Genomic DNA, 17,936 nt, shown 5'->3' on the forward strand with positions numbered 1-17,936 from the left:
GGTCAGTGTGTGTGTGGGATCGTCCCCCAGTGAGGGTCAGTGTGTGTGTGTGGGACCATCCCCCAGTGAGGGTCAGTGTCTGTGTGGGACCGTCCCCCAGTGAGGGTCAGTGGTGTGGGACGGTCCTCTGGTGAGGGTCACTGTGTGTATGGGACTGTCCCCCCAGTGAGGGTCAGTGTGTGTGTGGGACTGTCCCCCAGTGAGGGTCAGTGTGTGTGTGGGACCGTCCCCCAGTGAGGGTCAGTGTGTGTGTGTGTGGGACTGTCCCCCAGTGAGGGTCAGTGTGTGTGCGGGACCGTCCCCCAGTGAGGGTCAGTGTGTGCGTGGGACCGTCCCCCAGTGAGGGTCAGTGTGTGTGTGGGACCGTCCCCCAGTGAGGGTCAGTGTGTGTGTGGGACCGTCCCCCAGTGAGGGTCAGTGTGTGTGTGGGACTGTCCCCCAGTGAGGGTCAGTGTGTGTGTGGGACCTTCCCCAGTGAGGGTGAGTGTGTGTGTGAGACTGTCCCCCAGTGAGGGTCAGTGTGTGTGTGTGGGACCGTCCCCCAGTGAGGGTCAGTGTGTGTGTGGGACTGTCCCCCAGTGAGAGTCAGTGTGTGTGTGTGGGACCGTCTCCCAGTGAGGGTCAGTGTGTGTGTGGGACCGTCTTCCAGTGAGGGTCAGTGTGTGTGTGGGACCGTCCCCCAGTGAGGGTCAGTGTGTGTGTGGGACCGTACCCCAGTGAGGGTCAGTGTGTGTGTGGGACTGTCCCCCAGTGAGGGTCAGTGTGTGTGTGGGACCGTCCCCAGTGAGGGTCAGTGTGTGTGTGAGACTGTCCCCCAGTGAGGGTCAGTGTGTGTGTGGGACCGTCCCCCAGTGAGGGTCAGTGTGTGTGTGTGGGACTATCCCCCAGTGAGGGTCAGTGTGTGTGTGGGACCGTCCCCCAGTGAGGGTCAGTGTGTGTGTGTGGGACCATCCCCTAGTGAGGGTCAGTGTGTGTGTGGGACCGTCCCCCAGTGAGGGTCAGTGTGTGTGTGGGACCGTCCCCCGGTGAGGGTCAGTGGTGTGGGACGGTCCTCTGGTGAGGGTCACTGTGTGTATGGGACTGTCCCCCCAGTGAGGGTCAGTGTGTGTGTGGGACTGTCCCCCAGTGAGGGTCAGTGTGTGTGTGTGTGGGACTGTCCCCCAGTGAGGGTCAGTGTGTGTGTGGGACCGTCCCCCAGTGAGGGTCAGTGTGTGTGTGGGACTGTCCCCCAGTGAGGGTCAGTGTGTGTGTGGGACCTTCCCCAGTGAGGGTCAGTGTGTGTGTGAGACTGTCCCCCAGTGAGGGTCAGTGTGTGTGTGGGACCGTCCCCCAGTGAGGGTCAGTGTGTGTGTGTGGGACCATCCCCCAGTGAGGGTCAGTGTGTGTGTGGGACTGTCCCCCAGTGAGGGTCAGTGTGTGTGTGTGTGGGACCGTCCCCCAGTGAGGGTCAGTGTGTGTGTGGGACTGTCCCCCAGTGAGAGTCAGTGTGTGTGTGTGGGACCGTCTCCCAGTGAGGGTCAGTGTGTGTGTGGGACCGTCTTCCAGTGAGGGTCAGTGTGTGTGTGGGACTGTCCCCCAGTGAGGGTCAGTGTGTGTGTGGGACCGTCCCCAGTGAGGGTCAGTGTGTGTGTGAGACCGTCCCCCAGTGAGGGTCAGTGTGTGTGTGGGACCGTCCCCCAGTGAGGGTCAGTGTGTGTGTGGGACCATCCCCCAGTGAGGGTCAGTGTGTGTGTGTGGGACCGTCCCCCAGTGAGGGTCAGTGTGTGTGTGGGACCGTCCCCCAGTGACGGTCAGTGTGTGTGTGGGACCATCCCCTGTGAGGGTCAGTGTGTGTGTGGGACCGTCCCCCAGTGAGGGTCAGTGTGTGTGTGGGACTGTCCCCAGTGAGAGTCAGTGTGTGTGTGGGATTGTCCCCCAGTGAGGGTCAGTGTGTGTGTGGGACCGTCCCCCAGTGAGGGTCAGTGTATGTGTGTGGGACCGTCTCCCAGTCAGGGTCAGTGTGTGTGTGGGAACGTCCCCCAGTGAGGGTCAGTGTGTGTGTGGGAACGTCCCCCAGTGAGGGTCAGTGTGTGTGTGTGGGACCGTCTCCCAGTGAGGGTCAGTGTGTGTGTGGGACCGTCTCCCAGTGAGGGTCAGTGTGTGTGTGGGACCGTCTTCCAGTCAGGGTCAGTGTGTGTGTGGGACCGTCCCCCAGTGAGGGTCAGTGTGTGTGTGGGACCGTCCCCAGTGAGGGTCAGTGTGTGTGTGAGACCGTCCCCCAGTGAGGGTCAGTGTGTGTGTGAGACCGTCCCCCAGTGAGGGTCAGTGTGTGTGTGGGACCGTCCCCCAGTGAGGGTCAGTGTGTGTGTGGGACCGTCCCCCAGTGAGGGTCAGTGGTGTGGGACGGTCCTCTGGTGACGGTCACTGTGTGTATGGGACTGTCCCCCCAGTGAGGGTCAGTGTGTGTGTGTGTGGGACTGTCCCCCAGTGAGGGTCAGTGTGTGTGCGGGACCGTCCCCCAGTGAGGGTCAGTGTGTGTGTGGGACTGTCCCCCAGTGAGGGTCAGTGTGTGTGTGGGACCTTCCCCAGTGAGGGTCAGTGTGTGTGTGAGACCGTCCCCCAGTGAGGGTCAGTGTGTGTGTGGGACCGTCCCCAAGTGAGGGTCAGTGTGTGTGTGTGGGACCATCCCCCAGTGAGGGTCAGTGTGTGTGTGGGACCGTCCCCCAGTGAGGGTCAGTGGTGTGGGACGGTCCTCTGGTGAGGGTCACTGTGTGTATGGGACTGTCCCCCCAGTGAGGGTCAGTGTGTGTGTGGGACTGTCCCCCAGTGAGGGTCAGTGTGTGTGTGGGACCGTCCCCCAGTGAGGGTCAGTGTGTGTGTGTGTGTGGGACTGTCCCCCAGTGAGGGTCAGTGTGTGTGCGGGACCGTCTCCCAGTGAGGGTCAGTGTGTGTGTGGGACCGTCTTCCAGTGAGGGTCAGTGTGTGTGTGGGACCGTCCCCCAGTGAGGGTCAGTGTGTGTGTGGGACCGTCCCCCAGTGAGGGTCAGTGTGTGTGTGGGACTGTCCCCCAGTGAGGGTCAGTGTGTGTGTGGGACCGTCCCCAGTGAGGGTCAGTGTGTGTGTGAGACCGTCCCCCAGTGAGGGTCAGTGTGTGTGTGGGATCGTCCCCCAGTGAGGGTCAGTGTGTGTGTGTGGGACCATCCCCCAGTGAGGGTCAGTGTGTGTGTGGGACCGTCCCCCAGTGAGGGTCAGTGGTGTGGGACGGTCCTCTGGTGAGGGTCACTGTGTGTATGGGACTGTCCCCCCAGTGAGGGTCAGTGTGTGTGTGGGACTGTCCCCCAGTGAGGGTCAGTGTGTGTGTGGGACCGTCCCCCAGTGAGGGTCAGTGTGTGTGTGTGTGGGACTGTCCCCCAGTGAGGGTCAGTGTGTGTGCGGGACCGTCCCCCAGTGAGGGTCAGTGTGTGTGTGGGACCGTCCCCCAGTGAGGGTCAGTGTGTGTGCGGGACCGTCCCCCAGTGAGGGTCAGTGTGTGTGTGGGACCTTCCCCAGTGAGGGTGAGTGTGTGTGTGAGACTGTCCCCCAGTGAGGGTCAGTGTGTGTGTGGGACCGTCCCCCAGTGAGGGTCAGTGTGTGTGTGGGACTGTCCCCCAGTGAGAGTCAGTGTGTGTGTGTGGGACCGTCTCCCAGTGAGGGTCAGTGTGTGTGTGGGACCGTCTTCCAGTGAGGGTCAGTGTGTGTGTGGGACCGTCCCCCAGTGAGGGTCAGTGTGTGTGTGGGACCGTCCCCCAGTGAGGGTCAGTGTGTGTGTGGGACCATCCCCAGTGAGGGTCAGTGTGTGTGTGAGACTGTCCCCCAGTGAGGGTCAGTGTGTGTGTGGGACCGTCCCCCAGTGAGGGTCAGTGTGTGTGTGTGGGACCATCCCCTAGTGAGGGTCAGTGTGTGTGTGGGACCGTCCCCCAGTGAGGGTCAGTGTGTGTGTGGGACCGTCCCCCAGTGAGGGTCAGTGGTGTGGGACGGTCCTCTGGTGAGGGTCACTGTGTGTATGGGACTGTCCCCCCAGTGAGGGTCAGTGTGTGTGTGGGACTGTCCCCCAGTGAGGGTCAGTGTGTGTGTGTGTGGGACTGTCCCCCAGTGAGGGTCAGTGTGTGTGTGGGACCGTCCCCCAGTGAGGGTCAGTGTGTGTGTGGGACCGTCCCCCAGTGAGGGTCAGTGTGTGTGTAGGACCGTCCCCCAGTGAGGGTCAGTGTGTGTGTGGGACTGTCCCCCAGTGAGGGTCAGTGTGTGTGTGGGACCTTCCCCAGTGAGGGTCAGTGTGTGTGTGAGACTGTCCCCCAGTGAGGGTCAGTGTGTGTGTGTGTGGGACTGTCCCCCAGTGAGGGTCAGTGTGTGTGTGGGACCGTCCCCCAGTGAGGGTCAGTGTGTGTGTGGGACCGTCCCCCAGTGAGGGTCAGTGTGTGTGTAGGACCGTCCCCCAGTGAGGGTCAGTGTGTGTGTGGGACTGTCCCCCAGTGAGGGTCAGTGTGTGTGTGGGACCTTCCCCAGTGAGGGTCAGTGTGTGTGTGAGACTGTCCCCCAGTGAGGGTCAGTGTGTGTGTGGGACCGTCCCCCAGTGAGGGTCAGTGTGTGTGTGTGGGACCATCCCCCAGTGAGGGTCAGTGTGTGTGTGGGACTGTCCCCCAGTGAGGGTCAGTGTGTGTGTGTGTGGGACCGTCCCCCAGTCAGGGTCAGTGTGTGTGTGGACCGTCCCCAGTGAGGGTCAGTGTGTGTGTGGGACTGTCCCCCAGTGAGAGTCAGTGTGTGTGTGTGGACCGTCTCCCAGTGAGGGTCAGTGTGTGTGTGGGACCGTCTTCCAGTGAGGGTCAGTGTGTGTGTGGGACTGTCCCCCAGTGAGGGTCAGTGTGTGTGTGGGACCGTCCCCAGTGAGGGTCAGTGTGTGTGTGAGACCGTCCCCCAGTGAGGGTCAGTGTGTGTGTGGGACCGTCCCCCAGTGAGGGTCAGTGTGTGTGTGGGACCATCCCCCAGTGAGGGTCAGTGTGTGTGTGTGGGACCGTCCCCCAGTGAGGGTCAGTGTGTGTGTGGGACCATCCCCAGTGAGGGTCAGTGTGTGTGTGGGACCGTCCCCCAGTGAGGGTCAGTGTGTGTGTGTGGGACCATCCCCCAGTGAGGGTCAGTGTGTGTGTGGGACCGTCCCCCAGTGAGGGTCAGTGTGTGTGTGGGACCTTCCCCCAGTGAGGGTCAGTGGTGTGGGACGGTCCTCTGGTGAGGGTCACTGTGTGTATGGGACTGTCCCCCCAGTGAGGGTCAGTGTGTGTGTGGGACTGTCCCCCAGTGAGGGTCAGTGTGTGTGTGGGACCGTCCCCCAGTGAGGGTCAGTGTGTGTGTGTGTGGGACTGTCCCCCAGTGAGGGTAAGTGTGTGTGCGGGACCGTCCCCCAGTGAGGGTCAGTGTGTGTGTGGGACCGTCCCCCAGTGAGGGTCAGTGTGTGTGTGGGACTGTCCCCCAGTGAGGGTCAGTGTGTGTGTGGGACCATCCCCCAGTGAGGGTCAGTGTGTGTGTGGGACTGTACCCCAGTGAGGGTCAGTGTGTGTGTGTGTGGGACCGTCCCCCAGTGAGGGTCAGTGTGTGTGTGTGGGACCGTCCCCCATTGAGGGTCCAGTGTGTGTGTGTGGGACCGTCCCTCAGTGAGGGTCAGTGTGTGTGTGGGACCGACCTTCAGTGAGGGTCAGTGTGTGTGTGGGACTGTCCCCCCAGTGAGGGTCAGTGTGTGTGTGGGACTGTCCCCCAGTGAGGGTCAGTGTGTGTGTGGGACTGTCTCCCAGTGAGGGTCAGTGTGTGTGTGGGACTGTTCCCCAGTGAGGGTCAGTGTGTGTGTGGGACCATCCCCCAGTGAGGGTCAGTGTGTGTGTGTGTGGGACCGTCCCCCAGTGAGGGTCAGTGTGTGTGTGTGGGACTGCCCCCAGTGAGGGTCAGTGTGTGTGTGGGACTGTCCCCCCAGTGAGGGTCAGTGTGTGTGTGTGGGACCGTTCCCCAGTGAGGGTCAGTGTGTGTGTGTGGGACCGTCCCCCAGTGAGGGTCAGTGTGTGTGTGGGACTGTCTCCCAGTGAGGGTCAGTGTGTGTGTGTGTGGGACCATCGCCCAGTGAGGGTCAGTGTGTGTGTGTGGGACTGTCTCCCAGTGAGGGTCAGTGTGTGTGTGTGTGGGACCATCCCCCAGTGAGGGTCAGTGTGTGTGTGTGTGGGACCATCCCCCAGTGAGGGTCAGTGTGTGTGTGTGGGACTGTCCCCCAGTGAGGGTCAGTGTGTGTGTGTGGGACTGTCCAGTGTCTGTCAGTGTTAAATCTTTTGATGAACTCCCCCTGACCTGAGCCTTGCCCCTCGCTGTACCTCTCCGGATTCTTCCCTACTCTGCGACACTTGTCTCCTGTCCACTGAATGTTCATGCGTCACACAAGCAAACTTGGTCGCAACTGTCGAAAAGACAACACAGTGCCCAACACCACAGAGGACACCTGACCACGTCCGTAATGGTGGGCTTCATTGTGGAGACGACACACTGAGAGCCAGCAGCAGGTCTATTTACAACCCGTCCCGAGGGCCCCTCCCCACTACACCTGCTCGGTGGCTTCACAACCTCGTCCCTGCGCCTCTCCCCACACCACCCTCACCCTCCGTACCTGCAGCTTGTTACAAGCGGGGAACCTTCGTGGGGCAGCGGGGTCTCACCAACAGACAGGATTATCCGTCAGCTTCTCGTCCGAGGCCTCCCACTCCGACCGGCGGATTGTATGGAGCAGAGCAGTGCCACGACAGGCTGGTCGTTGCTGGGAGTGTGCAGACTGCCTGCCTTTTGCCAACACTCCCACACACCCTTCCCAGCCACTGTCGCTGCTCGCAGCTCCTTGCCCGTGTCCCAGTCACGTCAGGGCAGCAGCTATACGGGAGGGTGTTTGCTGGCAGTCCCGGTGCTGGTGTCACTGACGGGAGCTTGGCCAGGCACTGCTGTCACGTCAGAGGGGCTCCTGGTTTCGATGCAGTCTCAAACTGCAAGTGAAGTCATGGGCCGGAGGCGGATTGAATTACAGGCTGGCTAACTGGAGTCAGGTCTGGAACATACCCCGCCTCATGCAGAATCTCACTGAAAGGAAGTCTGTTTCTAGTTACTTCACCACCCGTGCTTGGACAGGGAGGGAGAGTGAGAACAGAGCCTCCATCAACAACCAAAGTCTGCCTTTCCTGCCTCATTCCCCGCCCCTCTCTCTCTCTCTCTCTCTCTCTCTCTCTCTCTCTCTGCCCTCTCATATTCTCTCTGTCATTTCCAGCTTCATTCTCTTTCTCTCTCTCTCTCACGGGACACACTCTCTCTAACTGCCTCAGTCTCTGTCTCTTTCTGTGCTCCCTCCTCTCTCAAACTCTTTCTCACTCACTTTATATATCTATACAGTATATGGCTATTGCCTCTCTCTCTACCCTCCTCTTTGTCTCTCTTTCTCTGCATCCTCCTCACCCTCTTTTTTACTCTCTTCCCCCTCTCCCTCATTCTCTCCCTGTCTATTTCTCCCTTTCTATCTTCCATTCTCTCCCCCTCCCACTATTTTTCCCTCTCTACTCCCACTCCACTCTCTTTCTCTATCCCCTCTATCTTCTCACTATTGCACTACTTCATCTGTCCACCATCTCACTGTTCCTCAATACTCCTCCTTGCTGTTCAACTTTCTAACAAAATTATTTTGGCTAGATTGATTTTCATTTGAGTGACTATATTCCACATCACTTACCCCTCAACAGCCAATGATACTGTGTGCACCTCTTCATTACACAGAGGAAGTTTCCTGCCTCAGTACTATCTGCACCCTTTCTGAGACTTCATAAGTCATTGGTCAGAACACATTTGGAGTAAAGTGAGCAGTTTTGATCCCTTTATCTAAGAAAGGAGGTGCTGGTATTAGAGAGGCTTCAGAGGAGGTTTGCGAGAATGATCCTGGGAGTAAAAGAGTTAATGTATGAGGAGCATTTGATGCCTCTAGGTCTTCACTCATTGAAGTTTAGAAGAATGAGGGGGAATCCCATTGAAGCCTATAGGATATCGTTTGATAGCTAGTACTTCACTATGAAACTTTGTTAATGAGATACTACTAACTACAGATCTATATCAAATCTTCCCTTCCTGGGCAAGATTCTTCAGAAAGTCAATTTCATCCAACTCTGCTTTCTAAATGGAAACACTACTGTAGAAAAGTTTCGGTTAAGTTTTAGAGAAAACCATGGCACGGAGACAGCCCTTACCAAACTTGTCAGGAACCTCGGGCTCAGCACTGATGCCAAGCAAATCCCTGTTCTAATTCTTCTACACCTGCTACTTTCAACCCAATTGACCGCAATATTCTCCTAATTCGCCTTGAGAAATCGGTTGGCCTCTCTGGTAACGCCCTCAATTGGTTTCGATTTTTGTCTGTTTTGGAGACCAATTTTCTAAGAGAATGTACTTTTTGCAGCTGCTCAGGGAAGCTGTCTTTGCCCCTTAGGAGACACCAAGGGGGAGCATGCACTTGATTTCCACAGTTATGCAGATGACACATAATTGTATATCTTAGTTGAGCCAGACGATGATAACACCCTATCTTCCCTGACTTCTGGTATGGCTACGATAAACAAATGGATGAGCAATAACTCCTAAAACTAAATGAAGATAAAACTGAAATACTTTTGGTTGGTCTCAAAGCCAAAAGAGATGAACTTGTTGATAAACTTGGGAACTTGGCTCCCCTTGTAAAATCAGAAGTAACAAGCCTGGGTGATTCTCTGTTCTCGGAGAGGCTGTTGGTTTGAGTCACTTTCCTCGGAGGGGACGCTGGTTTGAATCAGGAGGAGAAGATGGCGGCGTGACGACACAGTGTGCGCAGCCTCTCCAGTGATGAATATCTGTTATCTGTCAAGCAGGGGACCGTGCACAATCCTCATTTGATGGAGACAGATGTGAGAGTACGGAGGAACATCTGGAAAACTTCTGAAATGCCCGCTTCGCTGCCGCTGCTACTGTGTAGTAACCGGAATCTCCGGAGCAGAAGGTCCCGAAATCCTCGGCTTTGCTTGTTTCAGCAGCAGGGGCGAGGGCGAAGGCGCTCAGCAGAGGATGGCGTTCGGGGGGCTGTATCTGAGGTGCTGGTCGGAGGCTCGAAGTTTTCGGACGGATGGACTCAGGGTCGGCGGGGGTCAGCTGCTTCCAAGGCATCGGCAAGTTGACGGTGCCTGGAGGTTTATGGCAAGGAGTTTCTCCCTTTTGCCGCCTGCTATTGGGGACTCGGGAGTCGATCGATTAGGGACTTTGAGACTTTTTTCTGCCATGCCCATGGTTTGTTCTTCATCAAATTATGGTATTGCTTTGCACTGCTGTAACTATATGTTATAATTATGTGGTTCTGTCAGTGTTACTCTTTGGTCTGTCCTGTTTTCTGTGATATCACTCCGGAGAAACATTGTATCATTTCTTAATGCATATATGCATTTCTAAATGACAGTAGAAGAGTACTGAGTGTTCTCATAATCTACTCACTGCTGTCAGAGAGGCTGCTGGTTCCAGTCACGGACCTCGGAGGGACCATTGGCTCGAGTCGCTGCTGTCGGAGGGACAGCTGGCGGGCCAGGGGTTTGGGTGATCTGTTAGTTTTTGTGCGAGGGAGGGGTTTTGGGGTTTGCGAGTTTTTGTTTCTTTTTCTTTTCATGTGGTGGGGGGGATTGATTTCTTTCTTTCGACTACATATATGGTTTTCTGTACTCTATGGCTATCTGGGGAAGACAAATCTCAGAGTTGTATCCTGCATACATACTCTGATAATAAAATGAACCTTTGCACCTTTGAACCTTTGATATCCTTGATTCAGATTTGAATTTTAAATTCCACATAAAGAACATGACCAGCTCAGCATTTCTACACTTCAGAAACACGGCAAAAGTACAATATGTCCATTGTGTCACGTAATGGCACTGAAAAACTAAATCACATCTTTATATCGAATAGACAAGAATACTGCAATGCACTTTTTACGGCCTTCCAAAGCAACCTACTGACAAACGTCAGCTCATTCAGAATGTTGCTGTGAGACCCTTAATCAAAACCAGGATAAGGGAACACATCACTCCCATCCTGCACGGCATCTTTCAGAATTGATTTTAAAGTTCTCAATGGTCTGGGATCAGAGTAAATCACAATATTGCTTTCATTTTATAATCCTGCTCAAGCTCTCAGGCCGTCTTCTGTCGGGCTCTTAAATTTAAACAATCTCCCTCAAAAGATAATTGTCAGGTCAGTTTTTTTGAAAGGTCTAAATAGAGTGGATGTGGAGGGGATTTTTCCTATAGTGGGGCAAAACCTCAGAATAGAACCTCAGAACAGAGATGAGGAGGAATTTCTTTACTGGAGGGTCGCGAATCTGTGGAAGTCATTGCCACAGACAGCCATGCAGACCAAGTCATTGGGTATATTTAAAGCAGAGTTTGAAAGATTTTTAATTAGTAAGGTTCAGGGAAGAAAGCAGAAGAATGGGGTTGAGAGGAATAATAAATCAGCCATGGTTGAATGGTGGAACAGACCTGATAGGCCGAATGGCCTCATTCTGCCACTGTCTTATCAGGGAACTGTGTTGATACACTTTTTATTTTACCCTAGCAGCACTGATATGACGCAGAGCTGGGCCAACAAGTGGCAGATGCAGTTTAATCCATAAATGTGTGAAATCATTCACTTTGGAAGGTTGAATTTGAAGGAAGAGTACAAGATTAATGGCAGGATTCTTAGCAGTGAGGAGAATCCAAAGGGATCTTGGGGTCTATCTCTATAGATCCTGCAAAGATGCTGTGTAAGTTGATAGGGTGGTTAAGAAGCTGATTAGTCGGGGAATTGAGTTCAAGAGGTAATGTTGCAGCTCTATAAAATCCTGGTTTGACCACACTTGGAGAATTATGTTCAATTCTGGTAACCTCATTATAGGAAGAAAGCCAGGATGCTGCCTGGATTAGAGAGCATGTCGTATGAGGATAAGCTGAGTGAGCTGGGGCTTTCCTCTTTGGAATAAAGGAGGATGAGAGCTGACTTGATAGAGGTGGTTTCTTCCCAGGGTAGAAATGGCTAATACAACTTTAGTGCGATTGGATGGAAGTCAGAGGTAGGATTTTAACACAGAGAGTGGTGGCTGTGTGTAATGTGTTGCCAGGGGTGGTGGTGGAGGTGGAGGTAGGTACATTACTGACATTTAAGAAACTCTTGGATAGGTACATGGTAGAGTGAAAAATGGAGGGTTATGTAGGAGGGAGGAATTAGATGGATCTTAGACTATGTTAAAGGTTTGACCCAGTACTGTTCTATGTTCTATAATCTATGTTTCATTTTCTATGTTCCATGTTCTATGTGATATGATCTATGTTTTATGTTCAATGCTCTATGTTATATGTTCAATGCTCTATGTGATATGCTCTATGTTCTATGTTCAATGCTCTATGTTATATGATCTATGTTCTATGTTTAATGCTCTATGTTATATGTTCAATGCTCTATGTTATATGATCTATGTTCTATGTTCTATATTATATGATCTATGTTCTATGTTCTATGATCTGTATAATTAGATAAACCTGATTTCCTGACCTCTTCCATAATAAGCACTCCCAATTTATGCAACAGGCAGTTTGGAGAACTCTTCCACAGTGTTCGATCCCCCTTAGTGAGATATTCTGAAGTCCACCAGCTTTCGACAGCACAAGTTATCAGGCAGGGACCCTCGCCTGCAATGTAATGGGGGATCACAGGGAAAAAGCCATTCAGCCCCTCGGTTAGAGTAACGCTTTACAGCGCTAGCCAATCAGCAATCGGGGTTCAACTCCTACCACTGTCTGTAAGAGCAAGGATGTAATGCTGAGGCTTTATAGAGCATTAGTCAGATCACACGAAGTATCGTAAGCAGTATTGAGCCCCTTATCTAAGAAAAGGTAAGCTGGCATTGGAGAGAGTCCAGGGGAGGTTGCTGAGATGATCACAGGAATGCAAGGGTTAATGTATGAGGAGCATTTGATGGCTCTGGGCCTGTAATTGCTGGTGTGTAGAAGAATGCGGGGGGGGTGGATCACAATGAAATATATCAAATATTGAAAGGCCCACAGAGAGTGGGTGTGGAGAGGAGATTTCCTATGGTGGGTGACTCTAGAACCAGAGGACACAGCCTCAGAATAGAGGGACGTCCACTTAGAACAGAGATGAGGAGGAATTTCTTTAGTTAGAGGCTGGTGAATCTGTGGAAGTCATTCCAACAGGCGGCTGTGGAGGTCAAGTCTATTTAATAGGAAGGTTGATAGGCTTTTGAATAGTCAAGGTTTCAAAGCTTACGGGAGGACGGCAGGAGAATGGGGTTGAGAGGGAAAATGGATCAGCCATTATGGAATGGTGGAGTGGAGTCGACAGGCCGATAACCTAATTCTGCTCCTATGCCTTATATTCTAATGCAGGGCGTTTGTACGTTCTCCCAGTGACCACGTGAAATTCCTCTCAGCACTTCAGTTTGCTCCCTCAATCCAAAGCTGTACTGGTTGCAGTTTATTATCATTTACAAGTTTGTTGCTTTAAGGCAGCAATACTGTGCAAAGCATAAAATGGACTATAAGTTACAATAAAGTAACCGGGTATCCCCTTTCCTTCCACAATCCAAAGACGTATGGGTTGGGGCTAGTCAGTTGTGGGCATGCTATGTTAGCGCCGGAAGCGTGGCAACACTTGTGGGCTGCCCCCAGCGCATCCTCGGACTGTGTTGGTCATTGATGCAGATAACACAGTTCATTGTATATTTCAATGTCTTGATGTACATTCGACAAATGAAGTTTTAAAAAAATTTAAAATAATAAATGAAAGGCATAAACAGGGCCACTATACTCCATGGGGCCCATGCTCTGGACCAAAGCCCTTCGGCCAAACTAGTCTATGCTGGGAAAAGTGCCCATCTAAGCTAGTTGCGTTGAACTGTGTTTGGCTTATATCCTTCAACACCTGTCTGTCACTTCGTCCCGTCCGTCACACCCATTCGACATTAATTACCTCTTTTATCTCTCTTTCCCAGGTCTGACAAAGGGTCTCCATTCTGATACGCAAACTCTGTTTCTCTCCTCATGGACGCCGCCTCACCTGTTGAACATTTCCAACAATCACCGTTATAATTACAAAGTTCCAGCATCTGCGTTAGTTTTTAGTTTTTATTTTAAGAACATAGACGAGTACAGCACAGGAACAGACCTTTTAGCTTACTATGTTGTGCCAAACCAAATAAATTAGTAATAAAACTGGCAACCTAACTAGTCTCTTCCGCCTACACAATGTTCATATCTTTCCATTTTCCTCCCATTCACGTACCTATCTAAACATCTCTTACAAGTCCCTAATGTATCGGCCTCTACTGCCACCCCAGACAACACATTCCAGGCACCCACCACCCCACCACTCTCTGTGTAAAATACTTGCCCCTCACATCTCCTTTGAAATTACCCCCCTCACCTTAAATGCCTACACCCCCCCACCCCCCCCCCCCGGTATAAGACATTTCACTCCTGGGAAAAAGATATTATCTGTCTACTTTGTCTATGCCTCTCATAATCTTATAAATCTCTATCAGATCTCCCCTTAGCCTCTGCTACTCCAGAGAAAACAACCCAATATTTGTCCAACCTCTCGTTATAGCCCATGCCCTCTGATCCAGGCAACATCCTGGTAAACACCCTCTCCAAAGCCTCGACATCCTTCCCGGGATAACCTGATCTATCTGCAATACTCCAGAAGCGGCCTAACTAGAGAAATAGTCTCCGCATTCAGGCCTCCCTCAGCCCGATCCTCATTCCAGTTGTAAACAGCTGGGTCGCAAGCATCACTGTCTACCATACCCACCAGGCACTGACCAGCACCCTGAGGGCCCCTTCATTCCCACCCTTCGCTCTCTGCCTCATACCAGTTCCCAGTCCCTGTCAGTACGTTAAGTCCTGATGCTGTGGGCAGGAGTTAGGGCGGGGAGGAGGCAGCTTCACAGTGTTGAGGAAGGTAGTACTGAGGGAGCATCATACTCTCCCTCCCCCTCTGCCCCTCTCAATCCCTCTCCCCTACTCCATTCCCCACCACCCTTCTTTCTCCTTCTCCATCTCTCCCTCCTATTCAACCTCTCTCTCTCCCCTCCTTTCTCTTCCTTCCCCTCACCACCCCACTCCAGCCCTCTCCACCCCCCTCACCCCTCTCCACCCCTGAATCTCCCTCTCCCCCCTCTCCACCTGCTCCATCCTTACCCTCCCATTACCCCTTCTCTCTCCGTCTTCTTCTCCCTCTATCCAGGACTAAGACATTCTTACATAAACACATGAATGATAGAATAATGGAATGCTATGTGGGGAGAGGAGTTAGATTACGAGTAGGTTAAAAAGACAGCACAACATCGAGGGCCACAAGGCCTCCACTACACTGTAGAGTTCTATGTTCTACGTCTCTGCGGGGAAAGGGGGCTCTTTCAGGCCAGGACCATTCAAGCAACATGCCCCAACCACCCCCCTGAAGTTGGAGTCAGGTTGGGTGCCTCGCGCCTCGCCCTGGCTGTGATCCAGTTACTGGGGTGGGGGGAAGATCCCACTGAGATGAGATCTCAATCTCTCCCATGCATCCCAGAACCATGTGGTTGTTGCCTTGGTAACCCCAAGTGGAGATGGTGGGGAGAGGGATGAGACCCCCACCACCACACCCCCCCCAGTGAATGGGAGGCAGCAGACACCCAGCTGTCTGAAAGATGACTGCGTCTCCGCACCCTGCTGTCTCTGCTGGGCACCCGTCTGGACCACTGACACCAGCTCGGGGGTCCAGTTACAGTCTCTGGAGGGAGGGCGTGAGGGCTGAGCGGGTGTGAGCCAGGAACAGGGGCAGAGAGAGCAGGGAGGGGGTGAGAGGGGGGCAGTGGGAAAGGCAGGAGAGGGGAGGTACAGAGAGAAGAGAAAAGGAGAGAGGTGGGAGGGGAAATACAGGGGGGAGGGGTAAAGGAGAGGTATATGGGAAGCATGAGAATGGGGTAGGTGAAGGAGGAGGGATGAAAGAGGTTTGAGGAGGTGGTGAGTGGTACGGGGAGAGAAGGGACAGGGAGAAGGGGAAGTGGGGAAGAGGAAGAACAGGGGAGAGCTGTAAGGAGTGTTAGTGGAGGAGAGGGAGGGTAAAAATGAGGGGGAAGGGAGTGAGGGAGGGGGAGGCAGGGGAGTATAGGGAGGAGGGGAAGGGGCAAGGGGAGAGGGGAGGGGTTTTGGTAGAAGAGGGTGAACGGGATGTGAAATGAGAGGAGGTGTTAGGGAGGGGCAGGAGGGGATGAGTAATCGGAGGAAGAATTGTGTACTGAAGTACTGTGTTGTGAACAGTTTTGGGCCCCTCATTGAAGAAAGGATGTGCTGGCATTGGAGAGGGTCCAGAGGAGATTCACAAGAATGGTTTTGGGAATGAATGAGTTAATATATTAGGAGTGTCTGATGGCTCTGGGTCTGCACCTACTGGAGTTTAGAAGAATGAGGGGGATCTCATTAAAACATATAGAATATTGAACGGCCTAGATAGAGTAGATATGCAGAGGATGTTTCCAATAATGGGCAAGTCTAGGACCAGAGGACACACCACCAGAATAGATGGACACTCCTCTGGAACAGAGATGAGGAGTAATTTCTTTAGCCAGAGGACGCTGTGTAATTCATTTTAACGGACGGCTGTGGCGGCCTAGTCACTGGGTTTATTTAATGCTGACATTGACATTTACTTGATTAGTAAAGGTGTCTGAGCTTATGGTGAGAAGCCAGGAGAATGGTGTCGGGACAGAGAAAATCAAACAGCCATGATGATATGGTGGAGCAACTCGATGGGTCGAATGGTGAGAACCGGGGAGGGGAGAAGGGCGAGGGGAGGGGAGGGAGTGAAGTGGAGATGGAAGGAGAGGGGCAGTTGGGAGCTGGGCTTGGGGACTGGGCAGGGAAGAGGCTGAGGGTGAAGGGGGGGGACGGTGAAGGGGCGAGGAGTGCGGGGAAAGGGTCAGACATCATGCCACAACATATCAGTCGATCATAAGCCTTGAACTTTGACTCCTGAGGAGAGGGTCGTGGGGAAGAGGTATCAGAAAGTAGAATACAGCGGACCCTGCGTTAGCTAACAACAGCCCCCTCCAAAAGCGGATCCCTCCCTCCTCCTGGCCCCCCAAGCCGGGGGCAGGTCCCAGGTGCTCTTGCTGCAGGGCGAGGAGACGGGGAGCCTAGTGGGCCATTCCCACTCCCCCCTCCCCACTGTCCAACCAGCCGGACCCACCTACCCCCAGCTTCCCTTACCCTCTCCGCTCGGTTCCACCTCGGCGTTAAAGTTCTCATAGGAATCCCATCTCATCAAAGGATCGCCGCTGTTGAAATCGACGGACACCCTCGGGCCGTTCTCCAGGTGCTCCATTCCTGACACCAGTAGCGCACAGGAAGACTCCATGAGAGAGACACATCAGCTGATCCCCAAAACCCACACTCAGCAGGAATAACAACACTCTCACAGTGAGGGTCAGTGTGTGTGTGGGACTGTCCCCCAGTGAGGGTCAGTGTGTGTGTGGGACCGTCCCCCAGTGAGGGTCAGTGGTGTGTGTGACCGTCCCCCAGTGAGGGTCAGTGTGTGTGTGGGACCGTCCCCCATTGAGGGTCAGTGTGTGTGTGGGACTGTCCCCCAGTGAGGGTCAGTGTGTGTGTGGGACCGTCCCCCAGTGAGGGTCAGTGTGTGTGTGTGTGTGTGTGTGGGACCGTCCCCCAGTGAGGGTCAGTGTGTGTGTGTGAGACTGACCCCAGTGAGGGTCAGTGTGTGTGTGGGACCGTCCCCCAGTGAGGGTCAGTGTGTGTGTGGGACTGACCCCAGTGAGGGTCAGTGTGTGTGTGGGACTGTCTCCCAGTGAGTGTCAGTGTGTGCGTGGGACCGTCCCCCAGTGAGGGTCAGTGTGTGTGTGGGACGGTCCTCCAGTGAGGGCCAGTGTGTGTGTGTGACCGTCCCCCAGTGAGGGTCAGTGTGTGTGTGTGGGACTGTCCCACAGTGAGGGTCAGTGTGTGTGTGTGGGACTGTCCCACAGTGAGGGTCAGTGTGTGGGTGGGACCGTCTCCCAGTGAGGGTCAGTGTGTGTGTGTGGGACTGTCCCACAGTGAGGGTCAGTGTGTGTGTGTGGGACTGTCCCACAGTGAGGGTCAGTGTGTGGGTGGGACCTTCCCCCAGTGAGGGTCAATGTGTGTGTGTGGGACTGTTGCACAGTGAGGGTCAGTGTGTGTGTGGGACTGTCCCCCAGTGAGGTCAGTGTCTGTGTGGGACCTCCAAGAATAATTTCAATAAGATTAAAGGAATGCTGAGAAAATTTACAAGGATTTTGCCGGGACTGGAGTTATAGGGAAATGTTGAATCGGTTGGACTTTTTTCCCTGGAGCGTAGGGGAATGAGGGGAGATTTGATAGAGGTATACAAAATTATGAGGGGTATAAATAAGCTTTTTACACTGAGGTTGGATGAAACAAGAACTAGAGTTAAAATATTTAAAGGGACCCTGAAAGGAAATTTCTTTACTCAGAGAGTGCTGAGAGTGGAAGGAACTATCTGCAGAAGTGATCGATGTGGGTTTGATTTTGACATTGTAGAGAAGTTTAGATAAGTACGTCGATGGGAGGGGTATGGAGGACAGGTTCAGGGACAGGTTGATGGGACTAGGCAGAATAATGGTTTGGTACAGACCAGATGGGCCAAATGGCCTGTTTCCGAGCTGCGGTGCTCTTTGACTCAATGACTCTATCAGGAATGATACGGAGAGAGGAGATCGAGGGGGTGGGGCAAGTGTTGGAGCAGGCGATACAGAGGGAAGGTGATTGGCTAAGGAAAGCAGAGGAAGATGAGGGGGCCCTTTCTCCCACACCGAGGGA

At 53.5% G+C, this 17,936-nt stretch overlaps 1 protein-coding gene across 11 annotated transcripts in view; it reads right to left on the reverse strand.

Moving 5' to 3' along the window:
* LOC140199300 (tensin-1-like) overlaps nucleotides 1–17,936 on the reverse strand; it is a 416,856-nt gene that overhangs the window by 190,193 nt on the left and 208,727 nt on the right. For 10 of the 11 annotated variants that reach the window (XM_072261116.1, XM_072261119.1, XM_072261118.1 and 7 more), the window contains 2 exons: nucleotides 16,335–16,451; nucleotides 13,054–13,140 (listed from right to left, as the gene is read on the reverse strand). In XM_072261116.1, coding sequence (XP_072117217.1) covers nucleotides 13,054–13,140; nucleotides 16,335–16,451 — 204 coding nt within the window. The remainder of the gene's footprint in view (nucleotides 1–13,053; nucleotides 13,141–16,334; nucleotides 16,452–17,936) is intronic. The other variant, XM_072261120.1, reaches the window with a different exon arrangement.

This window comes from Mobula birostris, chromosome 6 (genome assembly GCF_030028105.1).
Source record: "Mobula birostris isolate sMobBir1 chromosome 6, sMobBir1.hap1, whole genome shotgun sequence".
Taxonomy (NCBI): Eukaryota; Metazoa; Chordata; class Chondrichthyes; order Myliobatiformes; family Myliobatidae; genus Mobula; species Mobula birostris.